At 46.4% G+C, this 25,093-nt stretch overlaps 1 protein-coding gene across 3 annotated transcripts in view; it reads left to right on the plus strand.

The window, feature by feature from the left end:
* LOC118509543 overlaps positions 1 to 25,093 on the plus strand; it is a 209,845-nt gene that overhangs the window by 124,357 nt on the left and 60,395 nt on the right. For all 3 annotated transcript variants that reach the window (XM_036050291.1, XM_036050288.1, XM_036050290.1), the window contains exons 6-9: positions 17,237 to 18,891; positions 18,965 to 19,571; positions 20,836 to 21,798; positions 23,162 to 24,211. In XM_036050291.1, the coding sequence (XP_035906184.1) occupies positions 17,237 to 18,891; positions 18,965 to 19,571; positions 20,836 to 21,798; positions 23,162 to 24,211 (4,275 nt within the window). The remainder of the gene's footprint in view (positions 1 to 17,236; positions 18,892 to 18,964; positions 19,572 to 20,835; positions 21,799 to 23,161; positions 24,212 to 25,093) is intronic.

Consider the following 25,093-nt stretch of genomic DNA (forward strand, 5'->3'; position numbering starts at 1 on the left):
ATAATCAATTGTCTGCCTTCGATTGTATGGATATCTTCTGGCTTGGCTTCAGATATGCACAGAGCGCGAATGTTTTGCCTATGTGTCGCCGTACAGGAAATTGGACACCCTTCCGGCAATCGAGAACCCCGAAGTATTCGCGCCGGGCACACGACTAACACTTACCCGCGGCGATAAGATAGTGTAGATGCTCCCGCCCCGATTGAGTCACTGCCTGTGGGCAGACACGCGGCGACCATTGGCGTCCCTTTACGAGCCAATAAAGTAAGCCCCGAAAGAATTCCCAGCCATTCACCAAGTACACGGCCGCGTGGGATGATACAGATATGGGGAGCAGAGAGAGAGAGAGAGAGAGAGAGAGAGAGCGATTTGGGGTAGTCGGTTGTAGCCGGTTTATCGATAGCACAGCACGATTCGAGAAGGTGTTTGGATCGATAAGATGGGGCTCTAGCTCCACGGCAAGGCTACCACTGATTGTTGTAGCACGCTCAAGATACCACGGTGAGATGCTTTTCATCGAGACAAATCAACACCTAAAGCGCTTTGGGCAACTCCAGCATCGTGTTGCGAAAAAAGCTGCAAACTCATCGTTCCCAAGTCATTCGATTTTTGCAATGTAATGCTATCGTGATTATTCATTGTCCAAACGATTGGGGCACGTCACTGACAGCAAGCATGTGACTGAGTAAGCCTTTTCGGAGGAGGTGGGAAGACCGATACGGTGTGCGATATGGCCAAATCAAAACAAAGTGTGGCGCAGTTTTACGATCACCGGAAACCGGATGAAGCGATGCGACAGTGTCGATCATTTAATCTCGATAAGGTGGTGGCGGGAAGGTTCTAGAGCGAAGGTGTTTTAAAGGAGGTGCAAAGATATTGGATGCAATTCTAATTCACATTTGGATTGTTTTTTTTTTTTGATGACACTGTTACTGAGCAAAACGTCATTACTCGAATGTTTGTCTCGAAATGAAGTTCAATGTTTAATATATGATGGACATAGGCAAGACTGAGTGGTATTTTTTTGAGGAAATAGCTCACAAGGTAAAGATAGTTTAGCCTATTAGTAAAGTTTGAGTTACTGCCTTAACTCGATTTAGGGCCAGCACTTCTCTTCTTGGCATAACGACCTCTTAGGACCTCACGCCTGCCATCTCTAGACTTAATGATACCACGTAGTTGGATAGTCAGTCCTTGAGAGAACGGTCCGAATCAGATTTGAACGCCGGTCCTGTCATGCCCCTTATCGTCTCTTCCTCTGAGCCTCCCTAAGCCGAGCCCGAGTAAAACTCAGCACTACATCTGGTATATTTAGTATTTGTTGGCTCAAGAACCAACTCGCAGACGATCAATATATCAACAATATCTTATCGTCTGCGAGATTTAGAACATGTAAATACTCTGCACTGTCCACTGGCCAGCAAATACGTACTTCCTTACTTATCGGCAACAATCCTCGATACCGCTCACGGTTTAGCGCCGTCGTCTACCAATCCGTTATCCCGGTCGTTCTGGCGGACGCATCAACGCCATCACGCCATCTCAGTTTGGGCCTACCACGCCTTTTCTGTCCATGCGGACGACCTAAAAAGACTTGGTCGCTAGGTTAGGACGTTAGGCTAGGAGCTAGGTCGTTCGGTGTCATTCTCATGACATAACTAGCCAACCGGAGCCTGGCGTGACCTGAATGTTTTTTTTTTTCAAGTTCTAAAACATTTCAACCATAGATATTCTGTGGATATTTACTTTTCCATTGGGTATTGCTCGTCAATAACCGTAACCAAAACAATGTAAATCAATGCCGCAGAGCTCCTATAAAATATATCATTAGATCCAATTATACGGAAAGTCTGTTCTAGATTCAGGTTCAGGTAGATAGGGTGATTCGGTGGCAAACTCGATAGCATTACTGGTCTTCAGAAGGGCAGGTTCAGGTATCAAAAGCCATCCGCACCGTTCCTCCGTACGCCGGACTGAGTATCCAGCTACGGTTAAGCAAACACTGGCATGCCGGGATCTCTCGACACTCTCTGTAAAGAAGTTGAAGCAGTATTGCAACTGGATAATCAAGAGTTCTAGACATGCCTCATTTGCCTTACTTGTCTTAATGTACCTGTAGCTATGTAGTTATGCCCTTTAGATGTAGCGATAGGGTGAATGAAACTAGAAACCGTGTTCTTCATATTACCGTCTTGATGCCACCGAACCACTTATTCATTTCCACTTACTTACTTATCAGGCGCTACAACCGCTTCGTGCCAACAATCCTCGAGTTCGCTCACGATCTAGTGTCGTCGTCTAACAATCCATTATCCCGGCTGTACTGGCAGAAGCATCAACGCCATCTCAATTTGGGCCTATCAGGCCTCTTCTATCCATGTAGAAGGGCTAAAAGAACTTTACGGGGTGGGTCGTCCGGTGTCATTTTCATGACGTGACCAACCCAACGAAGACTGGCGAGTCTAATTAGCTGCGCGATAATGAGATCATCGGATCATCTCCTCCATTGTCTTCTGACGCTTTCCGACACTTTCAGTGTACCAAAAACTACATCTACTCGTGGGCGGGAATTAAATGGCTTCCATTTTATTACTGATAATCAATTTACTTCTGAGACCAAACTGTATCGCACCGAAATTCGGGTCGCGTTTAGATGACCGGTCCAGCCACACTCTATCAAAAAGCATTTTAATAGTTACAAAATATCGATCATCACCGTTTAAAGCTTCCGCACGAAAAGCTTCCACCAAAACGCCGCGCCATTCTTGCTTCCGCAAATTCCTAATCGGATGCTCACACCCCGCATCCATCCAGAATCTATGATAATCTGGCAACAATTAAATGGTAAACTGAGAGAGATAAGATTCAATTATGCAAACGTGGTTGTTGTACGGGCGCACAAAATTGATCGAAATGCGTTCGCGACACGTCCAATCAGCCCTCGATTCGCACGCACACTACATCTTTAAGCGAGCAGTGAGCTTTAACCTAACCCCCCAAACAAGCTGTTTGTTAGATCTTTACCATGCCTGAGACCACTTACCGCACATCATTTTCGCACCGGTTCAATGCTTCATTTCAGCGCGCGCCCACCCGTGCCAAGTGGCCTAACAAAAGACCGTTCCGCACACAAACGCATCAATGATGCAGCGCAATTGATTCATCACGTCGTTCGTGCCAGACTCTGCTCGGCCAGATTGGGTAACGAGTGGAGAATGCAATTTTCAATAATAGAATAATCAAACTATGAAATTCTGTTGCACTTCTTTCCTCGGTGCTCGGTGCACCTCGGTACAGGGACGGTGTGCCTTATCAGTATGCGCACGAGTGCACCACCAGCAGAACGGAAGTCCTTACTGTCAAACGAGCCGTACAATCACACACACCAACACACACACATACACAACGCTGGTGGAGCACACTAGTACAGGTGTGCAATCCAACGTACCGGAAACACGGCCTGTCTGCATCCGGCAACCGGAACTTACCGACATGTTCCGGCAGAAATCGATCGGTGTGTATGGGTGTGTGTGTTTTTTGGTGGCACAACCTGTGATAAGGGAAAGCCAGCCTAGGCTGGTTTGTTTGTACGTTGGATGTGAAGCTGGCCGTGTGTCTGTGTACCCTATTTGCGATAGGGCTGTACCAGTTCTTGCGAATCGGAATACATATTCCAGGTTCAATAGCTATCCGGTACGCTTCTTTTTTCTCTCCAGCTTGTAGAAGCTGCATTTCAGTGCATAGCGGATCGAATGCATCTTTAGTGGAGGGAACCGGTTTTTTCTAAAGAATCCTTAAACATTTAGCACTACTTTAAAAGCGTTCCGGACGGGAGTAAACCCAAACGGAATCCACTAATGGACCGTTTAGGCCCACTGGTTTCAGAGTTTTGCTTCCTTCTTTCTACCGTGAAGGTGTTAAGTTGGGACGGTGGCTTTTCGAAGATCTATTAGCTTTGTTTGAGCATATAGACTTGTTTGAGGTATTGAAGTTTTTAAAACAGGACTTGAACAGGTTAAAGTTGCCCTAAGAAATGTAGTGGCGAATGAGTCACCACGGTGCATCACTCATTGATGACTAATGGAGCGCCATTGATAGCCAGTGGCTGTACTTTGCAAATAAAAGTTTCATTGACTCACCGGCTATTGTGCTCCACATCTGTACTATGTTGACAATTCTCATTGTTATGCTTTCCAACACAAAGCAGCTCTTAATTACCGTAATTCCATGCAGCGCATCCCGAAAAAAGCTTTCTTAGAATTCTTTGCACGTTCTCTACGATTTAAAAATTGCCCATAAAGCCATTGCATTATTCATGGCAATCGAATGGGTATTTTCCGAATTTTCTTTTCGCTTGAAGGAAAAAATGGCATTCTTCGGAAAACCCTCTCTACCGCACACATCTAAATACAGTTTCTGCATTCATTTATCGCGTCGTTTAAATCACATCTCACTAATCCTCTGTCCAAACACTCGCACAAAGCCCGTGGCCGGCCAGATCGATCGCATATTTAATGTAACTATCAGCTTTGCATATATAATCCAACCACTCGCTTATTATCTTGCCGATCCACCGCTCATCGGCAACGGCACAACATTTATCGCTCTATTTTTGATGCCGACACCAAAACATGTGAGCGATCCGACGATCGGCACACTGTATCGGGCAATAAATATGCACACTTGTGATGCGATAAGCGGCCGAGCACACACCGGCCGGCAATCCGTAAATGCGGTCGATGTTTTACGATGGGACATTATGATGACCCACGTCAGCGTGTGGAGCCATTTCGATGCGGATGAGTGCAAGGTCGATAAAAAGCTGTGCAAGCGCGCTAGGTGTTTAGCAGCAGCTTAATTGTTGCGGGGTTTTTGTTTAGGTTTCTTGCAGTGGTATAGTAGATTTAAGTTATTATGTTGTGATGAAAACATAGAACAAAGCTTTATTTTCAAATTTAAATCCAAATAAGGCATCGCATTCAGCTTAAGGGGTTTGTATAAGGTTCAAGAATTTGAAAGCTCTACTAATGTTCTATTTAAACAGCCAATAAATCATATCCAGTCCAAATTAGGTCGCAGACGTGTTGTGGCATTTAAAAAAAATCTAGAAAAACTTCGGACCAGTAACTCAATAGAATGATGAAGAATTTTTCAAATATGTGTTCATAAGGAACTGAGAGGCTTTACGGCTGTCACATTCGCTTGAAACATTCGCTAGGGCTGGCCTATAAAAAAATCAAGTCTTCTCGACTCTTTCTCTGATTTTTTTATCCGATGAAGAGATCTTCACAGAAATCCATAGGACCAGCCTTTGCCTACTGATGGATTCGTAGAGACTAGAACTAGAACTTTCGTCAAATATTCTCAGATTACCAATGAAGACATCACATTGGACAAGAACGATATAGCCGATATTTACCAAAGGCAACTCTTCATGACGTCGCACTGTGACCACTTGGTGCGGGTTTGTTGGGCGTCTTAGCTTCAGGATCACCGTTAGCCACCTAAGTGCTAATAAGCGGGGAGAAGGCGGTCTCTGATGGGAGATGAACTCCGGTACTGCCGTGTGAGGACCGGCACCGCTTTCGACAAGGCAACCGGACCGCCACTGCAGTATAAAGCCTGTATCTTATTTGGTATCTGCAGTACCTAAATGATTATATGGTTGCTAACATCTTGCTGAGCTCCTGGACCGGCCTCATCGCTACATCTTGCGAGAAGAATACGTCACTGGTGTTTAAAGATCCCTCTGATGGTTCCAGCTAAAGAGAATCAGTTGTTTCGACTGGAGCAGAAAAGGAGAATAAGTTCCTTACAGGAATATCTTCTCCGGCCTGAGTATATAATGGCAGATTCACCCAGGAGCGGAAGGAGCTGCCGCTCGGGGCCTCGTCGGTTAGGGAAACATTGTCAGCGAGGGAAATCCTACTCACAAACGATTCACAATTAAAGGGGCCTCAACAGCCATTTGGGGCAGTTATTACTTCTTAAAAGAAACTGAATGATAAGTTAAGATCTTCAGATAAAGGTTAATCCAAAAACTGCTAATGGTCTCTGCTGAGGTCAGCCAGAAGATTCATGGACCGACGACGAATGTACCATCAAACAGATATTATTCACAAGCTCTCAAGCTATCAATTTTGACATGGGCAGCTATGTCTGTACAACGTAATCCATTTTGTACAGAATGTTATTAATCTTTTAGGCAAATCCTTCAAACTTTGGATTCTGATTTTACTGTCATAAACCATATCAGACAATGAATTCTAGCTACCCTGGTTAATTTCTAACGCATCAGAAAGAGCCTACGACGCTTTTGGGTAACTAGAACCTTGTGCCTTTTTTGGATTGTTTTGTCTTTGTTTCTGAATAGAAAAGAGGATTTAAGACTCGCTAGGACACAACCACGTCACATGAAAAATCTTTAAAATCAGAATACTGATGCTCTGCACCTCCAGCTCTCTCTCTCTCTCTCTCTCTCTCTCTCTCTCTCTCTCTCTCTGTCTCTCTTCTTGGCCCAACGACCTCTTAGGTCATGCCTGCCATTTCTGGCTTACAACTTAATGATAATACGTAGGTCTACAGAAAAGTGGAATAGGCTTCCAAATAGGGATAGCTATGGATTGATAGGGCATGGCAGAAGTCATCGAGGACTCACAATTCTTTTCGACGATTTATGATATTCTGTATCATTCGATGATATTTTGAAAATGTTCTCCTCGCCATCGGCACAGTTCCATAATTTATGTTGCAAATTTTAGTCCCCCTTGAAACATTTGAAAACATTGCATGTTTTCCTTAGAAAACAATTTATTTTCCTTAAAACGCCCCATTTGACGCTGGGAGGAGTAAACACCGTGTGCGTCAATCTAAAGCCATCCGCCATTGTGCCGAAATAAACAATAACCAAGTTGAGCGAATTAAGCTTCATCAATCATAATAATTTGCATCAATTGGCATCAGTCCTCGCGGGCTTTGATACCTAGATGATTAGAGCTATTCTCACCACACAGACACACTCGGGAAGGTAAAAAGCAGGAAGAACCAATACCGGGAAAAGCTTTCTTTATTTTAATTTCCAAAGCACCAACCACACAATAACTTCACCAACGCTACTGCTTTCCCCATCGCCATTATGACGATTAGCTTCAAAGCGAGCATTACGCACGTTCCATCGCTGTGTCTGTCTACAAACTCCACGCCGATGACGCACATAAACTTTGGCCGGAGGAAGAGGACGAGAAGGAGGACGTCCTATTGCCGACACTCCCGGTCCACGTTTTTGTTACATTATTCTTTCCATACCAGACAGAAGCCTTCAATTTTCTACACTCACCGCAGGCGCGCAGTGAAATCAATTACGCTCGGTTCGGAACGGAAGAAAGCGGCCGGTAAATATTTATCGACAGAATTATCACGCTTTTCGTACATTAATTATCAACAACAAAATGCGATTAGTGCTGTGAAGTGGACGGGGGTTGAGATTCTTATTGAATACTGGCAGCTTTATGCTTCGCAATCGTTTCCGTGCCGGATAGAACAATAAATCGTCGAGAAAGCTTTTGCTGTGGAAGGTGGTCAATTGATTACTTCGTGTACTTTGTGAGCCTACGATTCGCTTGTGCATGCACGGCAAAGGGATAAATGATTGACACTCACACACACTAAGTACGTTCGATGAAACTTTCCAAGAATATAGGTAGGAACCGAACCATTAGGATAGTTTTAGTTCTTCGTGCTGCAAGGAGGCCGATCAAACGGACAAAGACTTAAACGGATACTGGAGACTGGTACCGGTACCGGCGTCCAAAACCAAACGACTCGGGTAACTCAATCCGATTAGAGGTGGATTAGGCCGGTGACGTAGGCTTCTCGTTTACCCGGGAGAAGCACCCCAGTTCCTGGTTCCGTATCGAGATGAGTATTCGTGCGGAAGCGTATTGCAAGGCATTAGTGCTTTCTCGAGAAAAATCGTTGGCCCAGCCTGGTCTGGTCTGTCGTGCGATTGTGTGTATGTGGTCAGGTAAATTGAACCGAAGGGCTTCACCTCGCATTCGATCCTTCACAGAGTCACTGTCCTACAAACCACCAGGCACCTCCATCGACCGCCATTGTTTGCGGGATGTTTTTGTTCGGGCTTAAAACTTCTTGAACGTGGGCGGCCGTTAGGCAGGGCTCTATTCACCATCACAGGATCGGTGTGTGTGTGTGAGTGTGTGCGTGATGAAGATGAAGTTTAAAGAACTTTCTAATGGATTTATGAAACTGGATATTGGTCCGGAATACATCTGTGACAGGGCAGTAAGTATACATTTTGATACCGAATTTCAATAAGTCTTTTCAATCATATCTCAATTTTGAATGCTTTTCTTATTTTTGGAAGTTTGAGTTAAATTGCCTAAAAATTAGCATTTATCTATTTTTTTTTTTTGTTTTTCCTAAATAACATTTTAAGACGACTTTTGCTCTTGGTTGCTTTTGTTAGTATTTATAAAAAATTTAATCTATTTTTAAATTATTTTGTACATCTTTTCATAGTTTTTAAATTATGTAAAACATCGAACACCCCTTCTTAGCACTCTTTCCGTTCAAAACTATTAAACATTTCCTGCCGATCGACACAATCGCTCTTGTTAAAACTTTTCTATATTTTCCAAACAAACCCGATAAGTGTATTATGATAAACGACCGCTGTTGCTGTTTCGCTCACACAAAATCCATCCATTTTATTGAACCATCACACGAGCAGACTGTACAGTTGCTGCAGCCACTAGCATCCCCGTACCGAGGGCCAAATGTCATTATTTACCTTGCCACACTCTGTAACACTTCGGTAAGCCTCGTAAGAAAACAGTTCTCAACCTCCACTGAGTTCCAATGGGAAGGGAGGGTCGATGGGAGGGCCTGGGGAGTGGAAAGTTTGCTTCACCACTTTGGTAAAATATTATCTTAGCTTCCATTCACCTATTCATCTTCTTTTTTTGCTATCCACCTCCTCACCGAAGCTCATCCCGAACGAAAGTTCAGGCTTTCGAGCAGGTGTACTTTGGGCGTTTGGCGGGTTGCAAAGGGGCCAAATTGAGCTAGTACGAAACCAATCATAGTTTTCAATGCTAAACGTTAAAAAAAACTGTTACTTTATATTTTTAATACTTTTTTGAAAAGAAAAACAAGTTGTCAAAGTTGAAAGAAAAAAAAAGGTTTCGTATATTGGATTCGGCTCTTACTAAAAATTCATGAACAAATTACATACACAAAAACTTAAAAAAATTCCTCAGATTTCATATCATGTTATTAAATTTCTTCAAGATGGCCCAAAGAAAACTACATTTTAGTTTATTGCTTTTATTTCTTTATGGTAAGTTCTATTTCTGAGTTCTTTGTGTTGAGTATTCTGTTCAAAATTCGCAGAACTTTGGTCAAAATATTTCAACAATATTTGTAATACGTTAAGCAAAAATGATATTTTTCGTGCTTTAGAACAAATTTGAAAGCTATTACACAGCTAAAATCTTTAAGTAACAGCCGTGTGGTATTGTTCACTTCGGCAGTAAAGGCAAAGGTTCTATTAAAATGTATCTACTTTTAATACAATTGATACAGGAGTTTAAATTAAACAATGGAATATTTTAAGCACTCTGTTGGACTGGTTAGTGATGTATTACAATCATACAATGGAAATTTTGCATTCTTTGAGGGAAAATATGCCACGCGACTGTGGAACAGCTTTCCAACTAGCTGTAAAATAAGAAAGTGGTTATTGAACAAAATTTTCTCTAAAAGGTCGGCCTAACAGGACTTTACGGGCTGGGTTATCCAGTGTAATGCTCATAACATGACCCGTCCATCGGTGCCTGGCGAGACTTATTCGCTGCACGATGCGGTTAGATCGTTGAACAGCTCGTAGAGCTCGTCTTTGTAGCCGCTTCTCTATTGTCCTTCCACACATACAAAACACTCGACAGAAAATCCATAGCTAATGGAAAAAACTCCTCAGTCGCGTTGCAAATTTTCCTTTAACTGAATGCAACATTCCATTGCATAATTGAAAAGTTCCACAATTAAAAACCCGTTGTTAAAAACAATAAGCAATTTTAACCCATCATTTGTTCGATCCTTTCCCACTGTGCAGTGTACGGTAAAACTCTAAACTACAGCGCATTGGTAAGGGGGAAAATGGAAAATCATCTCGAACGGAGACAGTGGAGAGGGACAGAAGGGAGGGAATGGTAGGCCGTAAAGGGACGATTGGCAGATCGAACCATCGCGATGAAAAGGAGAGTGGCGGGTAGATGGAGCAAAAATATAACCGCTCGTCTATTGTGAGGCGTTCGAGTACGAACCGAAATACCGAGCATTGGACATCGATTTCGATTGCTTATTCGGGAGATTTTCCATGAAAATAGAATGCCAAACAGAAATACACAGAAAAGAAAGGGAATCGATTTTAAGGGGGAAAATTTTTCCAGCTACGTATTCCCAATAAAAAAATAGGGAAATTCACATAGAACGCCGGATGATTTTCCTGTGCATGCCGTTCGCTACGGAAGGCAGGAATAATTTCATATTCATTAAAGTAAGTACCCACATACGCTGCTCGGCTGCACCAAACATCAAACGATTCTTCGTCCGATCGTATCGGAATGCTTCTTCTTTTGTTCGAACCTTCTTCTGTGGCATGCCATCGCCATCGAACCGATAGCATCTCTTCCACAGCACCAGTACGAGAGCAGTAGCGTTAACTTAATTTTTCCTCTTTATTTTTTCACCTCATCTCCAACGAGAGCGTAGTAGAAAGACTGTGCGGTGGGACGTGCTACACATGGTAAAAACTTTTACTGCCGGGTGTCGAAATATTGATTGTATTTTCCAACTCCAAAATTCACCCCCCAATGTCAACCCCTTACTGTGTCACTACTTTCGCAACAGGAGGTTAGTAGAACTTTCCCCCACTTTCTCAGCCGCGAACGGTTTGAGCTGATCATTTTCATAATTGCGAACCGAAGCACCGCTCCCCCCTGAGGTACAACTTTTAATGATTTCATAACAATTGTACCCACTAACTGGTTGGGGTTGGTGGTGGTGATGATGGGTGGCGTCTCTTACCGTTTGTCGTTTTACGGGACGAAGCGTTGGTTGGTTCGGAAAGTCGAACTTTCCGTTTAATGTTCGAACCCGAAATTGCTCCAAACTGTCGTTAGTGTTGGAGGCCGTCGGTACAAGACGGCCGGCTTAAGACGCTATTAATTAACCAGAACACGTGGCAATTAAGGACTTTTTTTTCCTCTCTAAACGAACATCCTCTTCCGGGGGACCAAAACTTTAAATTGCACTTTAAACTTTGGCCTCAATCGCTTCCACTCGCTTAATCGATCGGCCGGAGTAAAGCTTTTACACCCGACACCCCCGACCGGAATGCAAAAGTAAGTCATAAAAAAAATTCCCAACTTCTTGATTTACCTGCTCAATAAACGATGCGTTTGTATATCATCATAATACATGATTTAACACTGTTCCCATCCAATTTTTATAAAATTTTCCACCACAAAACCACAGATTTTTCTTTCCACACGCCAAGGAGCTTTCCGCTCGCGTAAAATAATCCATTGTAATAGGATACGCGCCGGTTCCGGATATCGGTACGAGACCATTTCCGTTAAATTATGTATGCCATTTGATGAAAGTCGCTGCCGCGAAAGGTGGCCCCCTTTTTAACTGCGACCCCGGCAAGAAATGGGAAGTACGAGAGAGCTCCCCACTCCCGTTCCCATTCATCGTTCAAGTCCTTACCTCGTTCAATCTGATGCTTTTCCGATGCCGGAGTACGCTGGTTGATTCAGCTCCTGCTTCGCGTGGCGTCTTTTCCAACCCACCGTAACCACAATGCCGTGCTCGGCAAGATGGCTTGCTGGCGTCACTACCCTGAAAGGTCCCCCAGGGTCCTTCACGCGTACGGAGCATGGAGTTTTATTTCACTCGTAAAACGCGTGACACGATGCCAATCGCCATTATGCTGTGTGCCAGCGTGGCTGTGCGTGGAATTGACTGCTGTGTGCTTCCGGTGGTGGGTCGGATCGCTTTTTTTTTCACACGCACCGATGCTTTTCGCACTATTAATGTCCTGAGCGGCAGATTTATTTCGTATCGATATGGGATTCTCGCAAAACAGGGTTCGCGTTGGCTGGCGCTAAACGGAGAAGCAACTGTGACTGTCTCCAATCGAGGCTAGTGGAAATGGATAGACTTACTGACAATTGTCTGACTTACTTACTGGCAATTGTCTAACATATTATTCAAGATTCCCTTCATCCATACCGTTCATACAAGAATTGACTATCAAACGTCGTGGAATACACAAGTCAAGGTACTAGGCATTGGTGATAGTGGCGCCAGTCTTTGCACGGCAGAACGATTGTTCGAATCTCATCACGATCGTCCCCCATAGTATATATTGACTGTCCAACTACATGATATCGTTAAGTCTAGTAAGCCATCAGAAGGTCGACATGACCTAGCGCAGGTCGTTAAGCCAATAACAGTCAGCTGGATCCTTCATGGTTTTTCAGCTCTAAGAAACTGTGTGATATCATTTCCCGTAATCCTAAAGCGCGTAATCCTCTTCGTAATCATCAACGCCATCCCTCCATCTCAGTTTGGGTCTTCTTACATGTGGACGACCTCGGTGCTATTTTCATGACATGTCCAGTCATGCAAATTCTGACGGATATAATTTGCTTCACATTAGGAGTGACATTATTGTGACAGTTCCTCCATTGTTCTTTAGCAATTAAGGGCTCAAAAATCTTTAGAAGAATTTTCCTCTAGAACGCAGCTTAGAGGAACTAACTCGTCAAATACTTCCATGTCTCAGAGGTCTCAGAGGTCTTCTTCTTCCTTCTTCCTTCTTGGCCAAACGACCTCCTAGGTCATGTCTGCCATGTCTGACTTTAGACTTAATGATACCATGTGAAGACCGCCGTAATGCCGTGTGAAGACCGGTGCCACTGTCGCATCTACCACCGAGCAGCCCAAATGTTCTATACAGTTCCAGCTTCGTGCATCGCGACAGCATTCTTTAAAGAAGAAGTTTTCTCAGCCTGTATTATGACCGATGGTAAGTCATCTTGATCGTAACTCAACGTCTATGTTGTTGTCGATGCTGATTTTGGACCTCAGATAGGTGACCTCTTGAACAACTTCAAAGGTGGGAACACTTACACCTATCAACTGTGCAGCTTCTCGCAGTGTACGAAACCTGGGTTTAAATCACCTCAAGTTAATTTCCACACCAACTTTAGGGTTCTTGACGCAATTATCCTATAGTAGCCGCATGTTCCTATCCCTCTTAACAATTATTCCTTTATTTTATAGCTATCCTCCTCCGTTTATATCGTGTGATCGTCTTCGTTAGGACTATCCCAAGACTTAGCGGGTACAGTCAAGGGAACTAAAACTGTCCCGTCAATCTCTAGAAGAGATCAAACTAAAATAAGGTCAGGGAGACCTCAAATGCTCAAACTTACAAACTTCAATCTGAATTCTACACACAATTATAAAAAATATTTAAAAAAAAATCCCCCTTCTATTATTATTCACTCTACACACAGTTGAGCTGAGTCAACCGTACTCAAACCTTTATCCTTCCCGTCATTCCCGTGCTCAGCATTTGAAGCACCACTGAAACGTACGCTCCTCTTCAATCCAATTGAGATTATCCGAGATTAAAGCCAGCCAGCCGAACAATATGCTTGCGCTAGGAGAAAATTTATATATTTAAACTTTTTCTTCACTGTCCACGTCTCACTTACCACCCCATGAAGAAGAGGGACGTTTACGGGCGAGTATACACGGGAACCTTCTCGTTAGGCTAAGCCCCAACCATCCAGGGCTGGTGAGGATTAGTAATTATGTTCTCGTTTTGTCTGATTTTTCTACAATCAGCCATTTCACGTTAATTTTTCGCACATTTTCTCTCCACCTTTAACGAGACCGGCTGACGATGCCAGAAAACAGCGGGACAGACTGGCTCACTGGTTCCGTACTTATAATACGCTTTCGGGATCAGTTTTACTCCTTTCGCGGAACGAATTACGAACGCGTTGAAGGGGTCACTGTAAGGGATGATAAGAACTGCTGATGCTGCTGCAATATTATTATTATCCTCCGAGCAGCTGTCAGGGCTTCTCTCGATTGAGAGAGAGAGTTGGTGAGAATCTGTGGCGCGCTCTAAGCTGTCATGCAGAATTACGCCCCCGGTAAGCTTCCCATTCTTCCACACCCAAAAAGTTGCGAAGACGCCTCAATAGCAATCGAATAACGCTTTCCGGTGGGCCCCAGCTCGTCAGCAATGGGCGTGGGAAAAGCTTGGCTCGGTAATTAACTTTAACGAGCACGGAACTTTAGCGAGTGTGTGTGTTCTATTTTATGTGGCCCGATGAGCAATGCGGACTTAGACACAATTCAGCCGTCAGCTGCATCTTGCCGTGTGAGATACAGATAAAAGAAAGTGCTTTGTTTCGAGGGAAAAAGAAACGCCGTCTACAGCCTACCTGAGCAGCGAAACGTGGCTGGATTATCGTCCAGCACCGAGCGGAGCATTAATTCTAATCGAAACGAAGCGCTTGAAGCGCTAAGCTTCGTTCTCGGAAACTTGAGCATATGGCGAGACTTCTGAATCCCGGCTTTTCCCGGCTCACGTTCACCGCCCTGCCAGACTTTCAAGAGCAATTTCCATGGTACGCTACTTCCGGGATGTGCTTTACTGACTTCTGCGCCTACTGTGCGATTATATTTGCGTCATTCAACTTATGCGACAGAGAGATGCAGTGGGGAGAGCTGGGAAATGAGGAATGGGAAAGCGTAATGTTGGCCAAATTTGGGAGAATATTTAAAAAGTTTGAAACGATGATGATTGGTCCAGGTTTTGTTCAATTTTCAATGTAAGCTCAATGTATCGGAGGTTTCCTGGAAGCCCTTGGTGTAGAAAATATATTCGAAGAAAGTAGACTTCAGGCTCTATTGCACTTGAATATTGGAAAAAAAATTTGACTTTACTTCTTCTCGTCTTATAGAATTTCATGAGACCTCTCATTAGCTCCTGTTCTTAGACTTCCCAATATAAATTATTAAAAGTATTCCACGAGGCACAAGTCTCATCAAGTTCTTTGAATCATCCACGATCTTCATCTAATCGTACCGATGGCCCACAATTACACTCAATGCACAATTTAAACAACCTTCACGCGGTGTGACACGCGGCACCATCTTCGGCTGACACAAAACACCACGACCATAAAAGCATTAATCAAACACCCGCAACCGAAACGCTCGCTTTCTCTGCCACTGTCAACTGCCCAAACTACGTTAGGCCTAATTATGCTTTCAAAATCAATCTTCGTCGCAAAAAGCCCCGGTCGGTGCGCGTAGGCGTGTGTCCTGGACGCTAATGTCACCCACCTGCAGACACGGTTTCGGTTTTGTTGAAAGAGTTATTTAAAATAATGATAAATGATTACACGGCTAAATGTGCTTGTCACGGGCCGCGAATTTGAGAAGCGTTATCTCCAAATCATGGTCTCGGATAGTCTCCCCGGTTCCCCGGTGGATGTCCTCATTGGGAGAAAATTTGCGCCGCCACTCCAACGAATGGAATGAAAAATTGTATCAACATTCAACAGTAAAACCCCAGCGTAATTGCATCTGATGAGGATCCTGCGGCCAAAGGGGAAAGATGGCAACGTCAGGAGTATGATGGAATAGCTCGCGCCACCACCGTCCATTGGACGATCGGTTTGGATAAGAGTAATTAGAAAAGTTTCTGTTTGCTGTGCCAACACAAGAAACGATGTCCTGCGCTGGACACCTGATATCGTTCGTGGAAATGGTTCGCATTAGCTGTTTTACGATTCTTCAAAGCAAGTAAGATTAACCTGTTATCTCCAGCTGGTATGCGGAATAGCTTTTAATCTTATCAAGATATTCAACTCGCATGATGTAAGGATTCTGTACGGTGAAGATTTTTATCACATTCCGTTGGGACATTCCCCCGTGAACCCATCATTCATGTTGAGCAGACCCCTTTGTTTGCCTCTCGACCGGCCAAACAAACAAGCTTTTGACGTGACGAGCGGGAAAACTAATTACTGACGCCTCGTCCCTTTTTTGATGTCCTCAGTTCCCAAAACAGGAACTCCCGGGTGAACAGACAAAAAAAAACCTTTTCAGACCGTTCTGGCAAGAAATTGCAGCTAGTTGTCCAACCAAAAAAACGCACATACACAAGACGGATCATTTTTTCCTCACTTCATCCGAAAACCCGGGCAGAGACATCAAGATTGGCAAATATTTGCCTGTCTATTCGGGCAGGACATTTCAGGGGTTCATTTTTCTCACAATGCATGGTGCCTGAAAAGGACTTCCAACACTTCCAGGAGCCGGGAAACCTCTCCCGAAAAGCTCGATGTTGTGGTGGGTGCTGTGAAGTCTTCCCGAAAGGTAATATACCAAAACAAAGCCAGAAGGACGCTTTTGCCACCGTCGTGAATGAGTTTCATTAATTTCAACAAAACCGACCGATGGTAATGGGAACGGGCAAGATTTCTCAGAACTTTGCCTGACACCCTCTAAAGCGAACCGGACCCGGAAGAGAAAAAAAAACCAACTGAGACCACCATTTCGCTCCGATCGTTCCGTGATAATGACAATGGCGGACGAAAAACCATCATGCAACCGCTGGCTGTTCGCCATTGTTCATGCCACACTTCCCTAAATGAAACTCATTTGCCACCTCCACCAGATTACAACTGGCACTGGGCTTCAATTTATGTTCATTTGCCCGACTAAAGCACCGAATAAAACAATCGGCAGTTCTTGGAGAGCAGTTTTGGGGAACAACAAGCTTCATTCACTGAATCGCAGACATTCCTCAGCTCAGGAAGAATGTGGGCCCCTTAAAGTTCTTGCCTGTGGAAGCTGGTACAACATTCGGCTGATGGTCTTAATTAAAATTGCATTAATCCTTATGAAAAGATGGTCCGCTCGAATTTGCTCAAAAACCTTTTGCACTTCGCGTATGACTTCGCGTGGCCCTAAACAAAAGATAAAATTGTACATCGCGAAGCATTTGTTTTTCCACAGTACACTCAAGCTGCTAATTAAATGAATGTTTTAGCTTGCTTTCGGTTCGTCCCGCCTGTAGGATCCATTGTAATCCACCTGTACATTCATTACTTCACAGATCAAAGGACCAGTCACCGTCAACGCCATCGCCGGACCAGGAAGTGGTGCCAACCAATTCGCTGCCCGGAACACCGGCACGCACCCAAGCGTCCGGCGAGCACGTCAACGCACCGGACCAAACAACCGAGCCCGTTGATGATGGAGCGAAATTAATTGGCAACGATGAATGTGACATCAGTGACTTCCCACTGCCGGAGCTCCCGGTGAGCAGCCGACAGGATCCCACATCCTCCGACAGCTTCCTCACGGCAACGGATGCGGAGGATGGTGGCGGTGGGCTGGTGGACGAAGGACGACTATCATCACTAGAAACCGAACAACGAGCGACCCGTGCTGACGGCGGGGAACGAACGCAGCAAGAGAGCGAACTGGACAGCACTATGCACTACCGGACGGCAGCGAACGGTGGCAAGCCGACGTACCTGTTCGGTGAGAATGTTAAAAAGAATGGCATCTTTCTCAATAAATCTGGCTGGGTGCAGGTAACCGGTGGACAGCAGCCGATTCAGCCGGGCCGAAGTGTTGCCGGATCCTACCCACTGGCTGGCAGCGAACGAACACACGGTACCGGTGGTTCCGGCATTCCGACGGGACCGCAATCGGGTGTTGCAGCAGCAGCAGCAGCAGCGGGAGCTGGATCGAAAGTAACACGAAAATACATCGAGTACGATGAAAACCGGTACACGGGCAGACCCGGAACCGGCGCAAGCAAACTGGAAGATCTGATCAACCGCAACGAATCGCGGGGCAAGGGAGGTACCCGGCCGTCCAGCCAACAGCAACGGCAGGATAATGTAACGATACTGAAGATAGATCCTGGGGCGGGTCCAACATCGACCGCTGCGTTAGGCAACCGCCCAGCCTGTCTGTCGATAAAGCGCAACCTAGCGGATGGAAGTCCACCACCAGTAACTCCAATCCTTTCACCACCGCCCGCGTTTCAGGACTCACAGCAGCAACAGCATCAGCAGCAACAGTCCAATAAAACGCGCCTCGGGGACATCAAACCCGGCACGAGAATATTTCTGTCCGTCGTGGACAATGAGAACCACAATCCGAAGGGCATGGTCTTTTCCCACAGCTTTGAGTACGATCGACGCAACCGACGTCCGCCGGAAGAGGATGTCGAGCAGCGGGGAGGATACGGCGGTACATCTACCGGGCCGGGCAGTAGCAGCAGTACGGATGCCTTTTCGAAAAGCTTCGAGTACGATTTCAACCCAACAGGCTCGATGGGAAGTTTGCAGCAGCAGCAACAGCAACAGCAGCACCAGCAGCTACCGCTCAAGAGCTCGCTAATAAGACGCAATCGTTCGCCAACGTTCGCCACCCTGACCGGCAACTCGCCAAACTATCTCACCAAAAAGGAGAAACCGGCCAAGCTGAGCTCACCGATCTTCCCGAAAGCTATTCCCGGGAACAGTCTTACGGTGAACCGAGCGACCCTTGGCTACGCTTCCAGCGAATCGTTACGGAAGTTCGACAAGAACAAGTCGCTCGATGCGGGCAGCTCGATCGGCGGCGCCGGACACCGTTCCCGCCGATCACAGTTCTCGACCAAGGCGAACTCGGCGCCGGGCCTCCCGTACGGGTTTCGGTCCGATTCGGTAGGCAATCAGCGGCTCAATTCCTGTGATAGTGGTGCTAGATCAGGTAGGTGATCGCGATCGTTGATCGTGGGCAATGGCAGGATCGTTACAACGCCCTTTGACTCTTATCCTTCCAGATTACTCTAACGACGATGTGGATGATGATGACGATATCAGCGAGGACCAGTCCTCCTCGCTCGCGCTTAGCTACAAATCATCCACCTCCTACATCAATCAGATGAAGGGCCGTGCATCGTTTACCGGCGGTAGCCCCAGCCAGAGCCAGAGCGCTCTGCTGTCGGCCGGATCAACGCACGGCCTGCTAAAATCCCAGCGATCACTAACACCCGAACGACTGTACGACAACAACGACGAGTACGGCAGTGCACGGAACCTCAAGAAGCAACGATCTCTGACTCCGGAGAAACGCTCCCGGACACCGGACGATCGCAGCAAACGGAAAGGGGGTAGTGGTGACCAGGGCAACAACAGCTCCCAATCGTCGCTCGTATCGCGGCAAAGCTCGGGCTCGCGTAGCAGCACACTCGAACGGCAACGGTACGACGAGGGCTACATGCGCACCAGTAGCCGTAGCTCGTCCAGCTCGAGCTATAGCCGGGACGAGAACGTACCGACGAACAGCCCGAGTGCCACCTACCGGCGCAATCAGCTCCGGGGTAACGTGCGACTTCAGCCGGCCAGTTCCGGGGTCCTCGGTGGAGATTACAAAATACGCCGGTCGAGGTAGGTGACACTGGAGGGGGGGTTTGTCCGGTTAAGGTAGCGGCTTCATTTTCTGACTCCATAGTGCCTTCTGTTGCCGCTCAGTAGTATCGCTCTAGTGCTTGCAATCATCACCGCCAACATCACCGCACACTCGCTCACTCTGGTTTTGGTTTTCACTGTCTCTGTCACGATGCTTCACCAAACTTTCCAGAACTCACCTTCCTCTCACATTCATGCAATATATTTTGTGTTGATTTCGTACTGTACTGCACTATCCAGGCACAATCCAACTCGCTCTAAGTCAATGTATGTGACTGTTATACTGTCTCCAAAGGTCACTAAGATACGATCAGTTTCTTAATCAAGAATTTCCCCCGGCACTCTGCTCCCAGGCAGTCAACTCGACTAACTGTGCTGTACTTTATCGAAATTAACATCCCACATCTCACATCGCCTTCATTCATTACCATTTCATCCAGTTTTGTTTCCACAAGTATAGGAATCTTATGGCATCCATATTGATCCTCATATTCACTTTAATCATAATCGTAATGCTAATGGATTTATCTTCTTCTTCCTAACCGCCACCGAATAATAACTAATGTACACTTGTTGCTTCAAACTAACCTCTAAACGATGGTGGCGTTGGGCCTTACCTAGCGCCAAAGCTGGTCACGGAATCGGACCGACTGGTTCGATTGTAGATGGTAATCAAAATGAAGGATGTGTGATGTCCTGTACGAATCGAAGCGTCCACGTAACACGGCACTACTCCTTCGATGTACTTGTAGCACCTCGAACACTTATCCAGACACCCAGACACAACGGCGTGACACATTAGTGCTACCGACACAGGATTCACACCACCACAGCACACGCACCCGCCTTGGAAAAGCGGCTGGAAAACGCTAACTAGGAACAAATAAACAAAATTCGGGTGGGATAATGTGGGCATGTGGTTCAACATATTCGGCATCTAGTAACACATTCGTAATACACCCTCTAATTCCCATTCGCACATCCGCCGCTTGGCTGTGACCTTTTTACGTTCTTCCTTAGTACTTATACTTCGCTCTGCGCTAGCGCCTTCGTTCTCTAGAGTCTGTTGCGATACTGTAGAGCAAAGTTGTTCGTAAGAGCTCAGTGCCTTCACGTCCGGTAGTGCTCGAAGCAGGCTCGGTCCGATCAGACGAACGCCACTAATTGCCTCCTCTTCTTTTTCTCTCTCAATCTATATGTTGCTTTCTGTCACAATCGGGATCGCTCCATCTCGTCGCTGCAGGTCGCTCCAGCTGTCTGAAAGATCACCCAGTCGCCAGCAAATGCCAGTGCAGCAGATGCCTCACAAGGTGGTCGTACGGTTGGGTACGGTTCCGCCGAAGGAGCGTCCCACCTATGCCACGCCGAACGTTATGGGCCGCAAGCCGGGACCTCCAACATCCGCCCAGCTGCTTAGCCAAGACAGTCTCAGCCTGGGAGGAACGCACATGTACAGTCGCATCTCACCGAACAGTACGCTCGATCGTTTGCGGCGTGAAACCGCATCCCACACGCTGGACGTGGTCGACAAGAGCAAGTCGTTCGACAACAACAACTACGGACTGGGGTTAGGCGCAACGGGCGTTACCCACCCGTACGAGTACGAGTTTGACAAGAGTAAATCGTTCGATGACAATCTGGGCATGCCGCTGGCCGATCGGATGTCCGATAAGCGCACGTACGTGACGAACGAGAAGCGGTCCTACTCGCACGATCGCGTGTTCGGTTCTACCGGGACCAACTCCTCCAGCAACGAGTACGCCACCAGCCAATCGTCCACCTCGCGCAACCGTTCACCACAGACGTCACTGTTTGGTGGGTTGAATCGGTTATACGAACCGGAGCTGCCGTACGAACTGAACCGTGTCACCATGGCCCGCTCACCCGTCATGATGGGTTCGGCCTACCGACAAACGCGCTCGGCAGTTTCGAGGGAACGTTCGCCCGTGCCGGGCTATCAGAAACCAAGTGACCTATACCTGATGCGACAGCAAACGCCCGACTCCGAGTACGACGAGCGGCTCATGACACCGGAGTACGGTGGACCGGAACCGGCCGCGGTACAACCGATAGCGACCTTTAAGGAGGCCGAGCTGGTGAAGAAATTTCTGTACGCCACCAAGAACAAGGTGCAGATGCATCGAGAATCGGCTGCCAGAAGCGCGATGCCACCGCCAACCATCGCCGGAACACCGTCGTCTGGAAGGTACTAAACTAAAGCCAAAACAACAAAACAAACCAAAACCCTAACCGCTCACAGTAAAGCAGATGGCGCTTTAAACTAGCTTACTAGCACACCGTTCCTCGCTGAGTAGTAGAGTAGCACACTCAGACCGTTGACAGACACATATAGTAGAACACGTACACGTAGTCGCTCACACACAGTTTCAACCGGAACCGGAAAGAGCGCGCACGAGAGAGAGAGAGCACGGAGACCATTAAGCGCTCGCGCCATACGCATCTTCCAACGGCAAGCAATCTTCTTCCACACCAGAAACCACTAAACTAAACGGGTACACTACTCATACACACACTCGGTGGCCACCAACAAGAAGGCTAGCCTAATGAGCACTAGCCAACCTAAACGATGCCTCTTCCGTCACCTTTTTTGGGACTGGTGTAACGAATAACGAATGGTGCTGGTGTTCGGAACACGGTATTTATACGGCGGGAAAGCTATAACAAACTAAAATCTATCGACAAGCGCGCGTGTGTGTGTGTTTAGGCCAGTTGGAAGTAAACAAATACGGATTTTAAACCTACTTAAACGTTACGCAGCATGGAAGGAAACGAATGCTACACGTGCCGCTACGACTACTACTACAACTAATCAAAACAAAATCAAACTGCGAAGGATAAAGTCTAGCAAAACGAATTATTAGTCAACTTTTTCTACTACAAAACAAAAACACAGACATATATATATACACACACACTCTTTAACGCAGCACTTGCTTAAACGAAACGGTTGCTGTTAAATCTAAACATACGAACTAAACCCCAAACCGCACGGTACCGATGGTGGTGTTAAAGAAACGAACTCCCAGTCTTAAACTAGCGTATAAACATATAGTCTTACTAAGTGCGTCTAAACAGATAACCGCTCGCTGTGCTGAGCTGGTAGCGGTGGTGGATAAAACAGGTGTTTACAACAAAACAGAAACGGACGTTCGTGAAACTTTTCCTAAAACGAAATTTAAAGGATATATTTTAACAAACATTCATCGTTACACGTTAAAAATTAATTGAACCGTTAATTGTACAGTTTTTTTTAAAAAAAACTCGTTCGATGTAGTTCTAGTAGTTTGAACACGCACAAGTCTGTCTGACGGTGCAAAAAGTGAACATAGGACTTAACAAGCAAGTAACAGTGGTGATGCAGGCAACTTAAACGCAACCCTAAACGCACAATAACCCGGTCACAATGCAAGTATTAAACTACTAAAAGCAATAGCTCGCTCTAAACTCTAACCCTGCTACCCACAGCAACCCCAATTGCCGGACTGGCCGAATGCCGCTGAATTCTCCCTTTAGTACACCATGACGCATGTTTTCTTCTATACTTTCAGTTGTACCGCTAGCTCCTGTGACTTTTGGCCACACTGTGGCGTGTCGTCCGGTGCAACTGCGAGTGCGCTCGAGGAACATTCGAAGGAACAGAGTGCGCAATACTTGTCCAAGTCGGGTAGTGATAATTGTTTGGGCCGGACCAAGGTGAAGCGTGTGCCGGCGGCCGAAGTGATATTCATTGGTGGTGCCGGGGAGGACTCGTGTGTGGGCGGGGGAGCACGGGGCAACGGTGGTGGTAACAGTAGTAGCAACAGTAGCAATGGCAGTCACATTAGCAACGGTTCCGCCATCATGTGGCCGAACACGTCGAAGCCAGGTGTCGAACCGGCCGTATCGCGTGCGTCCGTAGCCGGGCGTGCCGTACCGGTACCGGTGAAGGCAAACAGCTACGGTGGTGTTAGTAGCTTTGGCCAACAGCATCACTACTATCAGCAACATCAGCAGCAGCAGCAGCAGCAGCAGCAACACCAGCCGGATCAACCACACCAACAGCAGCAACGCATTCTACGCAAGCAGCAAAACTTTGAGTTCTACGATGACGATGGCGCCGGACCAATATCCTACCGGATGTCGTCCGGGCCGGCAGCAAAACCGACACACCCAACCCAACCCGGAGGCCTCTCGGTCGACTATGGGCAGTCGGGCAATGCCGGTGGGAACGGTAGCAACATCATCAGCACGATCATCAAGGCAAACTCGATAACGTTTCTCGGTGAGCACGAGATGCCAATTACGCGTGACCGTGCCTTCCCATCCAAGGGGAAGGTTTCATCGACCGTCGGCCAAACCGTCGTAACGGTCGGCGGTGGAGGCGGTAACGGTGGTTCCGGTTCCGGTGGCACGCTGTCGATAGTTAAAAGTAATAACGGCCCATCAATGACGGCATCACCGATGGGACCGGGTGCGCTGTCGGCGAACGGGAAAAGTCACCACCGTACCAATGGCAATGGTAGCAAACAGCAGCGACATCATCAAACGACGACCGTCGGCAATCAGCACGGCACGGCTTGCACTGGCACTGGCATCGAACAGCGCGACGGCAGAGCAAGGTAAGCTAAGCTATCTGGTAGGAATCAGTAATTTCAATTAACTCGTTCGATAATTCGTCAACGCAAGCATGAACGCATTCCTCGCATCCCATTACTATCCCTGGATCAGGGCTCTAGGCTTGACAGGTGATGGTCGACACAATGGATGTAACGGTTTTCGTTTACTTTTTAAAACGGCATCCATAGCAACCGGCCTTTGCTTTTCCTTTGCACGGTATGTGAGTGCGCCTAAATGTAGGCAATCGGCAGCACATCGTCCATGCAATCGAGCAAAGCCGTTGTTGTTTGAATTCGAACTGAGCTATTTTAATTAATTTTCTTTTCGTTTGCTGGATTTCTTACCTTTACAACGGTAGATTCGGTTTTGCAATTTTAATCGTATCACTTTTTAAAAATGTTGGACGCATCCATTCGTTCCTTCACCGGCGATCCAAAAATCCGGGCTACGAATGTTTCAATCTTTGCTCATCTTCCGCACCGTATGATAATCTGGTGTTGATCGATACATTCGCCTCACTCAAGCGCAAAAATCTTCGCTTCTCTGTCATCGTTACTGGTTGAATCCTTTTTCTTCCAAATCATTGCACCGCAGGTGTATATCCTTATCAACTGTGTGGGCTATCGATTGACAGTGGGAGCGACGCGTACGGTGCCTTCCTAGAAAATGGTCCGTTTCAATTCACTCGCCCCATGCTCGGGAAGCAATCGCATACCGGCAGGTGGTATTGAAATGGCCACCCGGTCGCAAGGACCGTTCTATCGTTTCATTCATTCCACAAAAACGCGTCTGAAGCATCAATTTCCTTATGAATATTTTCATATATGAATTCCTAAGCCTAACGAACGCCGTGTAGTGCGTCGTGGAGGGTTTTGTGATGGCAG

The sequence above is a fragment of the Anopheles stephensi genome, chromosome 3 (genome assembly GCF_013141755.1).
Source record: "Anopheles stephensi strain Indian chromosome 3, UCI_ANSTEP_V1.0, whole genome shotgun sequence".
Lineage (NCBI taxonomy): Eukaryota > Metazoa > Arthropoda > Insecta > Diptera > Culicidae > Anopheles > Anopheles stephensi.